Source organism: Sminthopsis crassicaudata, chromosome 2 (genome assembly GCF_048593235.1).
Source record: "Sminthopsis crassicaudata isolate SCR6 chromosome 2, ASM4859323v1, whole genome shotgun sequence".
In the NCBI taxonomy this organism is placed as follows: Eukaryota; Metazoa; Chordata; class Mammalia; order Dasyuromorphia; family Dasyuridae; genus Sminthopsis; species Sminthopsis crassicaudata.
The window spans coordinates 611,032,171-611,047,082 of record NC_133618.1 but is presented as its reverse complement, the minus strand read 5'-3'; the positions used below and the strand labels follow the sequence as shown (position 1 = coordinate 611,047,082).

Genomic DNA, 14,912 nt, shown 5'->3' with positions numbered 1-14,912 from the left:
TGCCTCATGACCGCTTGTCTTCTTTTACTCATCCTTTTCTTTGTTGACACTTTTGGCTGGGATTGAACTTCATAATTCCTTAATTGGAGTGTGCTATAGCCAGCTCCTACCTACCATGTGCCTGTCCATTATCCTCTGAGTGATTATCATTTTCAATTTTTCAGAGACTGTATGTAGACTTCCATGACTCAGATCCTTACAAAAACACTGGTAGAATACTGGTCTTAAAAATATAGGTCTTTGTTTCAGAGAGAACCTTTCTATATAACCCAACAAATTCAACCAATTATTGTTGCTTGGAATGAGCTTTCGTTTGCCAGCCCAATAAAATGTGTTTTTTTCTCTAAAGTCAATATCATTGGAACTCTTTCTTCCTTCTAGAAAGTTTTGCAGGTAGCTTTGTTATAGTGTGCTGACTGAAACTATTTTCCCCCTAAAACCAACCAGTTTGGACAAAAATTTCTGCCATAAAACCAATTTTTTTTTTTGATCTGAGGATCCACACACTTTGTCTGAAAAACTACATATCTAAGAAATCAGTTATTTTAAACCAAAGGCCCACCAAGTCACAAATGACTATGGTTGATCTATTTTATATTTTAGCAATGAAGTTACTGTTTTATTGTTTCCTATGTAATGCGTGCCGGGAATTAACCTCATAAATTTACTTTCCAAATAACCCTTGCATGTTTTATATTCTTTCTCTTCATAAAATCAGCTGAATGTGTTACCAGTAATCCAGAACAGTATGCATTCTTTAGAAGAAGAGTGGGTCAGAGAAAATTCTTTCCTTTTTTATTTTCACCCCAATCTCCTTCCTAGTTCTCCCCACTTTACAAAGGCAAATGAAATGTTATTCCTCTATTATTATCATCCAGTTGGATTGAGGTTTGACCCCAGGAGTAATAGACAGCTTATTTGGGTCCTAAAATTCATGTATGGTTTATTTCTAGTCCTTGGCTCCACACAATCTAGGCTCGTCAGTCCTAAATTGACTGTTTCAGGAGATGTTTTGGAACATATATATACTGGTATAGACATAAATCTCTGGAAAGAAATTTGGAATTGAACTTACCCCAGAAGAGAGAGAGGACCCCTTTGAAGACCTTTTCCAAAGATTTATCACTAGAAAATGTACTTACAAACCAGCCACTTTTCCATTAATAATTAGGCATAGAAGAGACTTAGGATTTCATTGGCACAAGGAACTCTTTAGCAAGCAAACTTCCTCTGCCAGTATAGGTTGGCACCTTCTCTGTGACTTGTATTCTTGGAAGTGGTTGAAAACCACCCAGAGGACCCAGGTCTTCCAGGCTTCAAGGTGATTCTACACATCAAGAACTAACTGGTATTTATTCATTACCATCCTCTGTGTGTGGGTGGGGGTGAGGGCCTCATTGCTGGCTTTTTGGAGGCAGAGCATAAAATGTGAGGATAGAATTCCTTCCTGAAAGTTATTCTCTAAAGCAGGGATCCTTAACCTTTTGGGGTCATGGACATTTTTGGCAATCTGATAGAGCCTCTAAACTCCTTTTCAGAATAATGTTTTTAAACACATAAAACACAATAAATATTAAAATTACAAAAGAAGACAATTACTCTGAAATACAGTTATTGCCATACTTATTTCAAAAAAGAAAAAGAACCCAGATTAAGAAGCCCAATAATAAAGAGACAAATTATGTGTAATATACATATCTTATATAATTAAATAACATATATTACACATAGTTTGTCTCTTTATGTACATTATGTATGTGTGTGTGTTTGCAAGTCTGAGGTAGCTATGTGGTATAATGGACACAGTTTTGAGTCAGGAAGATTTAAGTTCAAATACTGCTTCAGACACTATTTTACCCTAGGCAAGATACTTAACTTCTGTTTGCCACAGTTTTCTCATCTGCAAAAGTATTTTGCAGACCTCAAAGAGCTATGAGACCACTATTGTTATGATTATGATTATTTTCAAAATATTAGAACTTTGCCTTCCATCCCATTCTAATTTTTGTTCTGGGTATCATCATACCAATAATGTCAATGTTTCTGGAAAGGGTCTACCAGATGACATCTATATGGATCACTCCCTGTGACCCTTCAGACATTTCCATTAAATTTAGACCACTTCTTTCTTACATCTCTTTCCTCTATTAAAATATAAGCTTCCTGAGGGCAGAGACTCTCTGACATTTTGTATTTGTATCCTTGATGATCACCATGGTGCCTGGCACATAAGTGCTTAATAAACTGCCTTTTCATTCATTTGCTCCTTTACCCAGCCCCTTTCTCTACTCTGACTGACAGTCTTTTCTAATAGGAAGAGTTTTGGGGTTTAATCTGACCACCCAGATTCAGGTCTGGGTTTTTATCGTCCATGTAGGGAAAGCTCGCATAACCTCTGTGAATGTTAGTTCCCTTATCTGAAAAAAAAAAGGGGGCTAAAGATATTTGCACTACTTCTCTTTACAGGCTAGGTTGCTTTAAAGAAAAGTGCTTTGTAAACATTAAAATTCTATATAAATGTGAACCATTATTTTTGATCTTTGCAAATGTCAGAGTTCAAAGCAGTGCAAATATTCTGTACTGACAGGTTCTTCTGGGGGATGGGGTGGGAAGAGGAATCATGTGTACAGTATCTTGGAACTTTATCATGGACATGTTTTTGGTTATACAACCTTTTGGCATTATTTCATAACCTCTCAAAGTTGGAAGGGACTTCAAAGACCATTTAGTCTAATTCATGCCTGAACAAAAATCCTCTCTAAAACCCATCCAACAGGTAGTCAGATTCTCTTTGAGCATCTCCAGCCCATGGTATGTTGGTAAATGTTTAATAATTAGTTTTCCATGGGAGAAGGAGAAATATACTCAGGATACAATTTTAAGCTTAATCTGCTTAACCACACTTAAAAAATGTAATTTTCTTACATTTTTTTCTATCATTTTCTTCAGTCTAGACAGTCAACAAAATAATAAATCAAATCCTGATATGTAACATCTACTGATTTCCAAGGTATAAAGGCTCATGCTGAAAAACAATAATTAGCTCTGAGAGGTGGTTAGAGCTGGCTCCAGCACACCTCTGCCTCCAGTGCAAGAAAATGTGTTTGAAAGAATTCATTCTGAAGAAGGGTTTGGTTTTACTTTGGATTTTTTACCTAAGGCCTAAATTTGCCTCACAGCTTCTACCCACTGCTTCTAGTTTGACCCTTGGGCCTAGCAAAGCAAATTTAATTATTTTTTTTAATTATTCAAATATTTTAAGATAGTTCATCACATCTTCTTTTCTTTGGGATACATACCTCAAGTGATACCCATAAAATAGGAACTCACCAGGCTCTTCATCCTGGTTGCCCCTAGACTGAACATTTTTCAGCTTATCAGTGTTTTTCCTTAAATGAGACTCCCAGAACTGAACACAATATACTCCATCGATAGTCTGATAAGGTCAGAGCAAGCCTATCACTTCCCTGATCCTAGACATTGCCTATCTCAAAGTAGCTCAATAGTACATTTGAAGAGAAGGGGAAAGAAGTAGCTTTGTTGAATTATTGATTCATAATGAGCTTGTAATATTCCCAGATCTTTCAGAAATTGTTGTCTAGCTACAAATTCCCAACTTTTTACTGAATTTTTGAACCCAGAAGTAAAATTTTATATTTATTACTGATGGAAAAGGTAAGTAAATCAATCAGGTTTTAGCAGTTCTTAATCACAGAGAAAAGTCATCAACTTATTCCCTATATGTTGACTGGGACCTACCCTTGACCACAGCCTTGCCCCTTGCTCCTCCTAACCCCATCCCTACAAAACATAGCCAAGCTCTACTGTGACTACCATTCCAGATGGATCCCCAGATAGTAGACCTCTTCCTACCAGACTATGGAGCTTTGCTTACTAGGAAGTATATTGTATTGTTTATTGTTCTGTACAAAATCTCCTTCCTCCCTTTATAATCCCAATGGTTCAGAGTTGAAGGCTGTCTAGATAAAAATTTCCTTCTTCCTAGTACTCCTTACTCATCCCTACTCACCTCAGCCCAACCCTCTCATGGGATTTTGTGTTTTTCTGCCTTCCCTTTCATTATTCCCTTGGGACCCTCGTTTTATGGTTAACAAACTTCCCTTCTTGGGAGAACTCTCCCTCTCTCACTCCTTTTACCTTATATATTTATAGAAACCCGGCTCAGGCTTCTTCTTTACCCCATCCCTTGCCCATGAATAGGTCCTTTCAAATATCCCAGATCCATAGTGTGTCAGTTTTCTCAACTCCCATGATCTGCATTATCAGTCTGCTCCATCAAAAGTAGTGATGCTCTTGATCTCATCTCACCCATCCATATTTTATTTCTGTAATTCATAATTCTAAAATGCTTCTGACTATAACCTTATGTCTCTCCTTACACTTTACTCCTCCTAAGTCTATTTTTATCTGAACCAATAGCTTCAGTCACTCCATGCTCATCTCAATTATCTCCCTCAGAATTAACCAGTTAACACTGATCTCTATCCTTAAATTCCTTATTCCTTTGTCCTGTCATTAACTAATGTCTTTCCAAACTTCAATCTTCCACTATTCACCTCCTCTGTTCCTATTCCCTGTTTGTTTAATACTTTTGGAGGAAGCCATTCCACAAGGCTGATTGGAGCCACTATTGATTTATGTCCTAAACTCCACTGGGCCTTTATTGTAATGTAGCAATCCTTTTGCTATTTCCACATGGGCTCTTACATTTTCCAGAGTGGCTATTCTAAATGTTCCCTCTCATCAAGCTATCTACCCTCTTTTTCCTTGTTCTTTCAGCAGAGGATTTCACCTAATACTTTACTGAGAAAACAAACATCATTCCTTGGACGCTCCTTCTCTTACTCAATTTTATGCCTCAAATCCCTTTTCTCTTCTACTTAGTTCCAGTCTCTATCAAGGCTTCCTCCACTACTTGTGCCATTGATCCCATCCCCTCCTGACTTCTTCAATCATTTTTTCTCTACTGGCTACTTCTGTAATGTCTATAAACATGCTCATATTTCCCCTCATTTGTAAATTCTTGTTTAACCTTGCCATGCCCTCAATCATTCTACATCTCTCTTCCCTTTCGAAACTAACTTTCTAGAAAAACTGTCTATTTCTGTATTTCCTTACCTCATACTTCCTTATCAGTTACGATATGGTTCCTCATCCATAAATCTCCACTAAAATTGCCCCTTCCAAGGTTCCAATTACTTAAAAAATGTATCTATGTATATGTTATAGCCTCTCTAGGAAAACAGAAGTTCCTTGAGGGCAGGGAATGCTTAATTTTTAAATTTGTATCTTCAATGACTAGCACATAGAAGACAGCATATTAATAAATACTCATTAAATGAATTAAGTACATTTTATCTAATCTGTCAAGATCTTTATGAATACTGACTTTTTCTGTCAATATGGTGAATCTTCTCAACACTATATCATCTGCAAATTTGATAAGCATACTCCCTGTGACTTTACCTAAGGCAATGGTCAAAATGTTAAATAGCACAGGGCCAGTGGATACAGATCCCTGGGTTACTCCACTGGAGACCTCTTTCCATGTTGGCACTAAGTCCAAAGCAAGTCAACAAGCCAGCCATTCAACCAGTTCTGAATTCATCTAATTACGCTGTCATCTCCTAACAGGAGACAAGATGTCTCCAGTTCATCCACAAAAATAGTAGAAGAGACTTTGTCAAGAGCTTTGCTTAATTCTAGGTAAGGTGTATTTATACCATTCTGCTGATCTATCAGCCTAGTGACCTCATTCCCCCCTAAATGAAATAAGGTTAATCTAAAATGATTTGTTCTTAGTTATTTGGTACTTCTAGGAGCTGTAAAGTTCTATAAGTGTGAATTATTTTTAAAAATTATTACTTAAGTAATTTAAGTGACTTAGTATGGTTTCATACCTTAATTCTTCTTTATGAGTGAACAATGTTATTAAAACTCTACTATTTGATAGCTAAAGAATAATGTAGATATACACATGTTCATAGTAAGAGGACACAGGTGGATAGGTGGATTTCACCTTCCTTCACTGTATCCTTGGCAACACCAGCACTGAGGAAAGAAGGATGACATTTATTAACAGTGTTTTCCTGTCCTGTCCTACGCTGGCCCTGAAGCTCTCTACCTTTTGTCTACTCCCCTGTTAGAGGGGAAGGAAAGAGACTTAGACTCATTCTTCACCACTGCCTTCCATTTCCTAAGTGTTGATATGTCTAAGGTCTATCGCCACTTCACATGGCCAATTAGAGTCTCTCACTTCTTGAACCTCACACTATGGGCTCTTTTCACACGGGATGAAGTGATCTGTATTAACTTGGTTCTGCCTCATCCTTCACAGTGAATAGGACCTGTGACTCCTTATCCTTTCTTCCTTTGTTCCTTACTGAGAAAGGGCTGTGCAAGGTCACTAGCTTCACCTTCTTCTCCAAAACCATCTGAGTCCAGTGGCCAGATACAGATCAGTATGACTGAAGATGGTCCTGGATGCAGTGGGATTCCCTGGCCTAAGCTAAGGTCATTATTAGGTTCCAGTTTAACTGAGGCAAGTCCCGTTGAGTGATTAAGGCTAGGTAAGAAAGAAATGAGGCAAAGAATATCATTTTTTACCAAGTGAAAAATAAGCAAATAAAAGAAAAAGAAAAAGGAATCAATCTAGGAGGGGAAGACCCTCAGGGTTTTTTGACCAAAACAGCAACAATTGTTAATTATTTCAGTCAGAGCCAAAACAAACACCACATGGGTTTGGCCTGGGACTTTTTGATGATCAATCAATGAAAACCAGAGTGATTTGGGTTTAAGGCACTTAAATGTCATGGCATCACCTACCTGTCAGGACTGGACAATACAGCTAGTTTCCTTCCTCCCTCCCTCTCTTCCATCCTTTCTTCTTTCCTTCCCTCCCTCCTTTCCCTCTTCCTCCCTTCCTTGCTTCCTTCCTTCTTCCCATATTTCTTTCTTTCCTTCCCCCTTCCTTCCTCTCTTCTTTCCTTCTCCCTACCTCCCTCCATCCTTCCTTCCCTCCTTTTCTCCCTCCCACCAACTACATTTTCTTCCTTAAACCTAAGTTTGGAAATACAATTAATATCGGTTTGTTTTGTATTAAAGAAGTAGTTTCTGATGAAATTACAAACAAAATGATTTATAAAGACAGTCCTTCCCTTTTCTTTCTTGCTTTGTCATTTTGTCCTTCTGTTCTTACCCTATTCTCTTGTTTATCTTCTGCCTGACTCATTTGGCCAAAGTGCAAGGAATCCTGCTAGTTAGGGAATGCCCACTGCTGGGCACTCTTTCTAAGGAATGAGCATTAAGGAGTAAGCTCAGCTGGTACAATTCAGATAGGCAGTCCTTGGCTGGATCTCGAGCACAACTCTCACCATAGCTTACTTTCCCAGCTCTGGCACATCCCTTATGGAGACACAGGAGGAATGCAAGCAGAGATGTGCTAAAATGAACTCTACTAACTCATAAGAGCTAATTGTTAAATTTTCAATGTCATTATTTACACTTTAGAAATTGACAAATGTGACAAAAATCAGGACTTGATTTATTTTCTTTTTAGACTTAAGAAAGTGATAGAAAAAAAGTTAGTTATCTTTATTATTGTATAAATAAGCATTATATAAATAATCTTTAGGATAATAAATATTAAACTTAAAATTGTGTACTCTGTTTTTGGAAAGCTGGTTTTAAACAAAAGAAAGCCCGTATCCTGCCATGGACAGTCATGATTTTATGTATCACAGTGATGATAAAGAAGGGGAAATTACCAAGGTCACCACTTTTCCCAGCTTCAATTGATCCCCTTGCAGTTATATTCCCATATTCCCACTCGTGTGGGTTTCTCGACTGTAAACATCTATGAGAACTTTCGCCAAACATTCTTTCTTACTGCCATGTTTAGGCTACTTAGAGCCAAAAAGCACCAGCCCTCTTCCTGCTATCTGTTTCTTTTTAAATAGCTATCAACTAGATATTATGCATAGTAAGTAAGTAAGATTCCACAATACAGTCTTCCAGCTGTAGACCATGTAGCACCCCCTTTTCCTGACCATACTTATATAAGAGTTTTCTTTCCCTCTCATGTCTCCTCCTGTGGAGCAGAGCCAACTCATAAAGAGAAATAGAAATGTGGCCATTCACAGCAAATTAGGGGACTACTGAGAACAACCTGTTCTGGTAATATACAATCCATTCCCTAATAGCTGATAATAACAGCTAGCAATTGTATAGTTCTTTCGGATTTGCAAAGCATTTTACTTGTGTTATGTCATTTGATCCTTACAATGGTGTTCAAATGGGAGGTAACAACTTTGAGAGGTTATACATATAAAAAATAAAGAGACTGAGGCTAAGGAGAGGTTATATGACTTCCCCAAAATCACACAAGGTAGATTTTGAACTCAGGTCTTCCTCAGAACAGAGTAGATGGGAGAAGTTCAGTCTGAGTCTGAGATGACAAAGGGTGAAGGGAGACGCTGTATCTCTGGAACAGAATCATAACCTTTAAAAACTGGATAGCTGGGTAAGGATCAGTCCTTTTTTTTTTTTTTTTTTAACTTTAGATTCCACATCTGTAAAATGGGGGGACAGATTGAATTAGAAGATTCTTAAGGTCTCTTCTAACTCTTAACCAATGATCTTATAACAATATAACTCTCTTAACAGCAGTATAAATTCATTTAATGAATGGTCAGACTCAAAAATATAATCTGTCACAAAATTAAAGCGGTATCACTGAGTTACAAAGTTCTTGAATGATTTATTTCACATCTTTTTGTGGTGGATTGTAAAAGATACTAAATTCCAAATTATTAGGATCTGAGTTCAAATCCTGACTCTGGATAACTTTGAACAATATTATTGTTATTATTCATTGATTTAAATTGTATTTTAAGATTTGCAAGGCATTTTACATGCCTAATTCACAAAACTGAGTCTGAGGGAGGTTATATGATATTCCCAATGCCATTCAGACGATTTGTTTCAGAGAGACGACTCAAATCCTGGTTTAACTAAATCCAAGTCCAATACCAAGCATTACTCCATGCTGGATTCCACTTCTCTGAACCTCAGTTTCCTCATTTGTAGAAAGAGAGTTTTAAATTAGATAACCTCTAAGAACTCTTTTAACACCAACTATGTGATCCCCTAAAGCAACACAGTGAAAGCTGTTATTCTCTATAGATTTCCTAGTAATTTGGGGCACTTCACTCCATAGAACATCCATTACTTTCCTTTTGAAGATGAGATTAGAATCTTCTTTCCTAAGAGTCATCTTAGAAGCAATTTTCTGACCAGTAATTGAAGTCTGAAGGATTTGCAGCTTTAAGGAACCTTAGAGGTCATCCAGGCTGACTCCTTTACTTAAAGATGAGGAAACTGAGGCTCGAGGGGGTAAAATTCTGCTTATGCTTTGCATCTTAGGAGACCTCTTTTCTTCTGATAATGAGATTTAAATCCAGGAAGAATGTTGTGTATAATTATGAGCAAGTCACTCAAGCTCCCACAGTTTTCTCATCTGTAAAATGGGAGTGATATCTGTCATAATCAACAAATGAAAATGTGTAAAGTGCTTTACAAACCTTATAATAGTCATTAATGTTAGTTATTACTATCATCTACTCCAACCTGCCTCATTTTATGGATGGGGAACTTCTTCCTCAGAGAAGTTAAATGATGTACGTCATCATGTTAATTTTCTAATTTGAGAAGTGTGCAATATCTTTTAAAATGATTTCCTCACAAATGTTTAATTTCAAAGTTGTTGCATTGAAAAGGTTTACCTAGGAAATTTACTCATTTAGGATACCTTGCTTCTCTCTCTCTTTTTTTAAGGATCCCTCATCCAGGACTAGCTATTTTATTTACTCAATATTTTATTTTCCCTAGTTACATGTAGCTACCTCATTTCCTAAATAATTTTGGATAACTAAAGTTACTATATATGTATACACATGTATATATGTGTGTGTATGTGCATGCATGTGTGTATATGTATACAGGTATGTATAGGTGTGTGTAAATACATATGTGTGTATTGAATGTATATATGTATTGTACATTAATATATGTTTGCATGTACACATATGCATATGTGTATGAATGTATTGTGTATGTATATGTATATATAAATACTATTTTATTCTTTTTAAAATATAAAGTAGTATTTTTATTTTTAAAAAAATAAAAAAATTATATACATCTTGAGCCATCACTAGTTGCTCCAACTTTTGTCTTGCCTTGGACTTTGCCTCAGGAAGAGAAAGTGAGGCTGACGACTTTGTATCACTGTCTCAGTTAAATCCAATTCACATCTAAGTCAAGACATGGCCCTGGGATGTCATTGGTCTTCAAATATGAAGGACTAACTGCAGTTGGAAAGATGACTGGCTGAGGAGGCTGAGGACCTGAGTTCAAATCCCATCTCCAACATTTAACTTCCCATATGGCTGTAGGCAGATTAGTGACCTCCGGGGGGGTCTCTGATGAAAAATGAGGCTGTGCTCCATGTGTCTATGGGGTCACAAAGCTTGGAAGTGCCAGGATTTGGATCCTGTTCTTCCCCCGGATAAGCAGGGTGGTCTTCTCAGTCCCCATGAGCCCCAAGCTGTCCCATGGATTATTAAAGCCTCCTGTCTAGTTAGAGGCGTGCGTGTGTGTCTGCCTCCCCACGTGAGGACTGCCTTCATTTGTATTCCCCTTCATTAAGACATCAGCCCTAGATCTTGCTGACTGATTTCTCCCAAACGTCCTGACATGCCAGCAGGATTTGTTCCATCACAAAGAGGTGAGGTGCCTGCTGGAATCAAGCGGCCACAACATCCCCTTTGGGGGATTTGGTCCGGGCAGCAGTTTGTGGGCCGGGTTCCAGCTGGGCCTTTAGTCCCCTCAGTGTGGTTTCTGGTGCCTACAAGAATAGCCAGGTTGATACTATCTATAGGCAGTTAAGTGTCTCCCTTGCTCCAGCATGGAGAGGGAGGGAGTTCCTACTTTGGCCTTCTGCATCTGTCTCTTGGGTGTGTGCCATCCCTTTCCATGGCCCCAGGCAGCTTGGCAACACTGAGTTATGTTAGAGATATAATAATGAATTATACAATGTATTATACATAATTAATTTATAATAAAACACGCATAAGATGGTTTAATTTTTCCAAGTGACTGATGCAGTGCCAGCTAGATTCTGCTGGTATGTCTGCCCTGGCTACAATGACTTTGTTTCCTGGTATTAAAGGCAGGGCGGTGGAAGTTGGCTCAGTGAAGTATCAAATAATAAATTCCTTCTTGGATGCTTTTTGGAATGTTATTGTTCAGTTTTGTGACCTTATTTGGGATTTTCTTAGCAAAGACACTGGAATGATTTTGCAATTTCCTTCTCTGGTTCATTTTACAGATGAAGAAACTGAGGCAAAAAGGGTTGCCCAGGGTCACATAGCTAATAAGTGTCTGAGCCAGATTTGAACTCAGGCCTTCCTTACTCCAGACCTGGTACAAATACAATCTAAGAAAGGCTCCTTTGGTGCTTTTGACCCTTAGTGACTTTGGCTGCCTTGATCCAAACCTCTAGAGACTGAGACAGCGGGATGCTATGGGAACAGTCCTGGAATTGGAGTCAAGGGACCTATGTGAGTCTGGCCATGGAACTTAAATTTCTGGGTCTCCTCATCTGTGAAAGGCTTGGATTAGATGACCTTTGATCGTTCCAGTTTCAAATTTCAGCCTTTGTGATCTATTTTCTTTCGATTTAAATGTCCAGGCCGGAAATTAAGTTTCTTGTGTAGTGGCTGGAGGCGTTTCAATCGCATCCTGTTTAGATGGGGGAACTCGGGCCTGCCGGGGTCCCCATCCTCCCCAAGAGCGATGGCCTCCCCCTGAAGCTCCTTGGCCTTGGTTTCAGGTGCTGCTGAGGATGCTGCTGCTGCTGCTGCTGGGCTGGTTCCTGCTTCCCAGTGAGGGGTCCCAGAGAGCCGAGCCCATGTTCACTGCAGTCACCAACTCCGTCCTGCCTCCCGACTATGATAGCAACCCTACCCAGCTCAACTACGGCGTAGCCGTCACCGATGTGGACCACGACGGGGACTTTGAGATCGTGGTGGCAGGGTACGTACCATTCTCATTGCACCTCCTTCCGAGGCTCTTCTGTTTGCCTCTTCATACCACACTATGAACTCCAGTCCCTGGAGCAGGGAAGCTTCTTCTCTTTCCATTTGGACTCCCCGGGAGTTTCTGGAGTTATACTGGGCACAAAGGACATTGCTGTTGTTCTTCAGACTCTATTTAGTTTTCTTGGTTCAAAAACAAAATTTCAAGAGACAGTTATATATTAAAGATAAATCTATTATCCATATTATTTTTCGTTTTTTATCTATATTATTATTAAAGAAAAACATTAATTGGGCTAGTCAATAATTTAAAAATTGATAGCCAGTGGCTCCTCTCAGCAACTAAAGACCAAAAGGTAGAGTTTGGAGTCGTCCTAAGGGCCCATCTGTCTTCCTGCCAGCTCATCATTGGGCCCTCCCCTGATAAGAAAAAGTCAACCCTATTTGGTGGACATTTAATGAGGATGTGGGCTAAGAGTTCTCAGTCCCTCCTCACGATTCATCCTCCAAGGGAGGAAGTCAGCTGAGGAATGAGGTCTGATCATGAGTTTTAACAGCCTCCAGCAATCTGGGCAAGCACAACCTTTCTGGCTTTATTTTTCCTCCCAAATTTCCTCCCAAAATTCTAATAAAGGGAGAAAGATCACAGAGTTGGCTCTTGGTAACTCTTGGGAACTAGAACCAGCTTAGTTTAGCTTTTGTTTATGGGATAAACAGAAAGTCGCAGACTGGGCCTCAGGACAGGCTGGGATTTGACCATATTCCTCAGCCTCTGGAAGTGATTTTTCTATGTGAGCAAAACTAAGAAGTGGAGATTGTAAACAGAGAAAGGAATATTACAAATAACAATCAAATGATACAGCATTGAAATTAATTTTCTTTATTGACAAAGATTCTGGAAGGGTTTGCCATTTCCTTCTCCGACTCATTTTACAGTTGAAGAAACTGAGGCAAAGAGGGAGAAATGACTTTCCTGGTATCACACAGCTAGTGAGTGTTTGAGGCTAGATTTGAATTTAGGAATTAGAGTCACTTAACTCTATTTGCATTTGCACAGATCCTCCAGGATCATCACAAAGAAACACACTGTTATGTTTATCCTGGATGGGTGAGAAGGGTAAATCAGGTCTTTATGCATACAGGCTGCCCTTATGTGTTCACATATATAGATGTACTCTTGGCATATGTGTTTTTATTTGTAAATATATGTGCAAATATATATGTGTGGGGCTTTCTGCTTCTGCAATAATGGTGGCAGAGTAACAGAAAAAAAGGCAGAAGGCACCAAGAATGTCAGTTCTGGGGACTGTGTATGAGCATTACTGCAAGTTGCATGCATGTGATTGGACATAGATGAGAGCTGCCCAGAATGGACAGTTACAGACAAGTTATTGTTTACATTTTTGTTAGCAATAAAGAAGGTGAAATCAAAGGTCCAGTGTGTGTGTGGGGGGGAACAAGAGAGGGGAAGGAAAAGAGGGAAAGGGAGAAAGAAGAGGAGAGGAAAAAAAGGATAGAAGGGGAAAAGAAAGGGAAGAAAGAGGAGGAGGAAGTGATTTTTACACACATACACACACACACACACACACACACACACACATGCAGGAGAGGCAGGTAGGAGAGTAGATAGAGACTCAACCTCTGAGTTAGGAAGATCTGCCTCTTGGCACCCCAGCTATGGTTGCTGGGCAAGCCTTTTAACCTTTTGGCTCTCTCAGACAACTCTCTGAGGTTTGAAGTTGCAGACAATGGAAGAGGAAGGCAATAAGCATTTATTAAGTGCCTACTGGGTTTCAGGCACTTTGCTAAGCACTTTGCAAATATTTTCTCATTTGATCCTCACAGCCACTCTGGGAGAGAGATGCTAGAATTTCTCCCCATTTTATAACTAAGGAAACTGAAGTAGGCACAGGCAAAGTGACTTTGTTTAGGATCATCTGACTTTAGACTGTGTGAACCTGGGCAAGTCACTTAACTCTATTTGCATTTGCACAGATTGTCCCTCATATCAGAAAACACTCCTCCCTTACCTCTTAAAATCCTTAGCTTCACTTTAGGTGCTGCTTCCTCCAGGAAGCCTTTTGTGATCTCCCCAGTCATTAACACTTTCTTTTCCATATAGCTTGTATCTGTTTATCTGTTTCCATGTTGCATCTCTCCATAGAGGACTGGCTTCTCAATGACAGGGACTTTTTATTTATCTTTTTTTTTTTTTTTAACCCATGTGGCTTAGCAGTTCACACAGTACTTTGATTACAAGAGTCATTTAACAAATGTTCACTGAATGGATTTGACTCCTGTGACAAAGGGTTTGAGACAGGAGACAAAGAAAGTATCTGAGTCAATGAACAGGGTGGGGAGATAGCTCTAGAGGTGAGAGCTAGGTTCTCAAGGTCCTTGCTGCCTCTGGGACTCTGTCCTTTCTGATCCTTAAATGGTTTTGGTTGGAGGTAGGGAGGAGGAAGAGTGAATGACAATATAGGAAAGCAAAAAAAAAAAAAAGGGGGGGGGAGACAGAGAGACATACAAAGACAGAAAGAGATATAGAGACAGAGAGAGACAGAGAGAGAGGTAGAGAGGCTGAACTATAGAGAGAGACAGAGAGACAGAAACAGAGAGAAGAGGGAGGGAAGGAGGTGGGAAGTCAGGAAGGAAGAGAGGGAGAAGGGAGGAAGGAAGGGTTATTGAAAAGAAATTGATATATAGAAGAGAACTGAAAGGAGAAAAAGAATCACAGATGAACAGAACAGTTTTGAAAGTTATATAGGCAAGTGGGTGATATAATAGATGAAG

At 39.0% G+C, this 14,912-nt stretch overlaps 1 protein-coding gene across 3 annotated transcripts in view; it reads left to right on the top strand.

Moving 5' to 3' along the window:
* The window catches only part of CRTAC1 (cartilage acidic protein 1), a 188,228-nt gene that overhangs the window by 24,736 nt on the left and 148,580 nt on the right, over positions 1-14,912 (top strand). For all 3 annotated transcript variants that reach the window (XM_074296019.1, XM_074296018.1, XM_074296017.1), the window contains exon 2: positions 11,915-12,117. In XM_074296019.1, the coding sequence (XP_074152120.1) occupies positions 11,915-12,117 (203 nt within the window). The remainder of the gene's footprint in view (positions 1-11,914; positions 12,118-14,912) is intronic.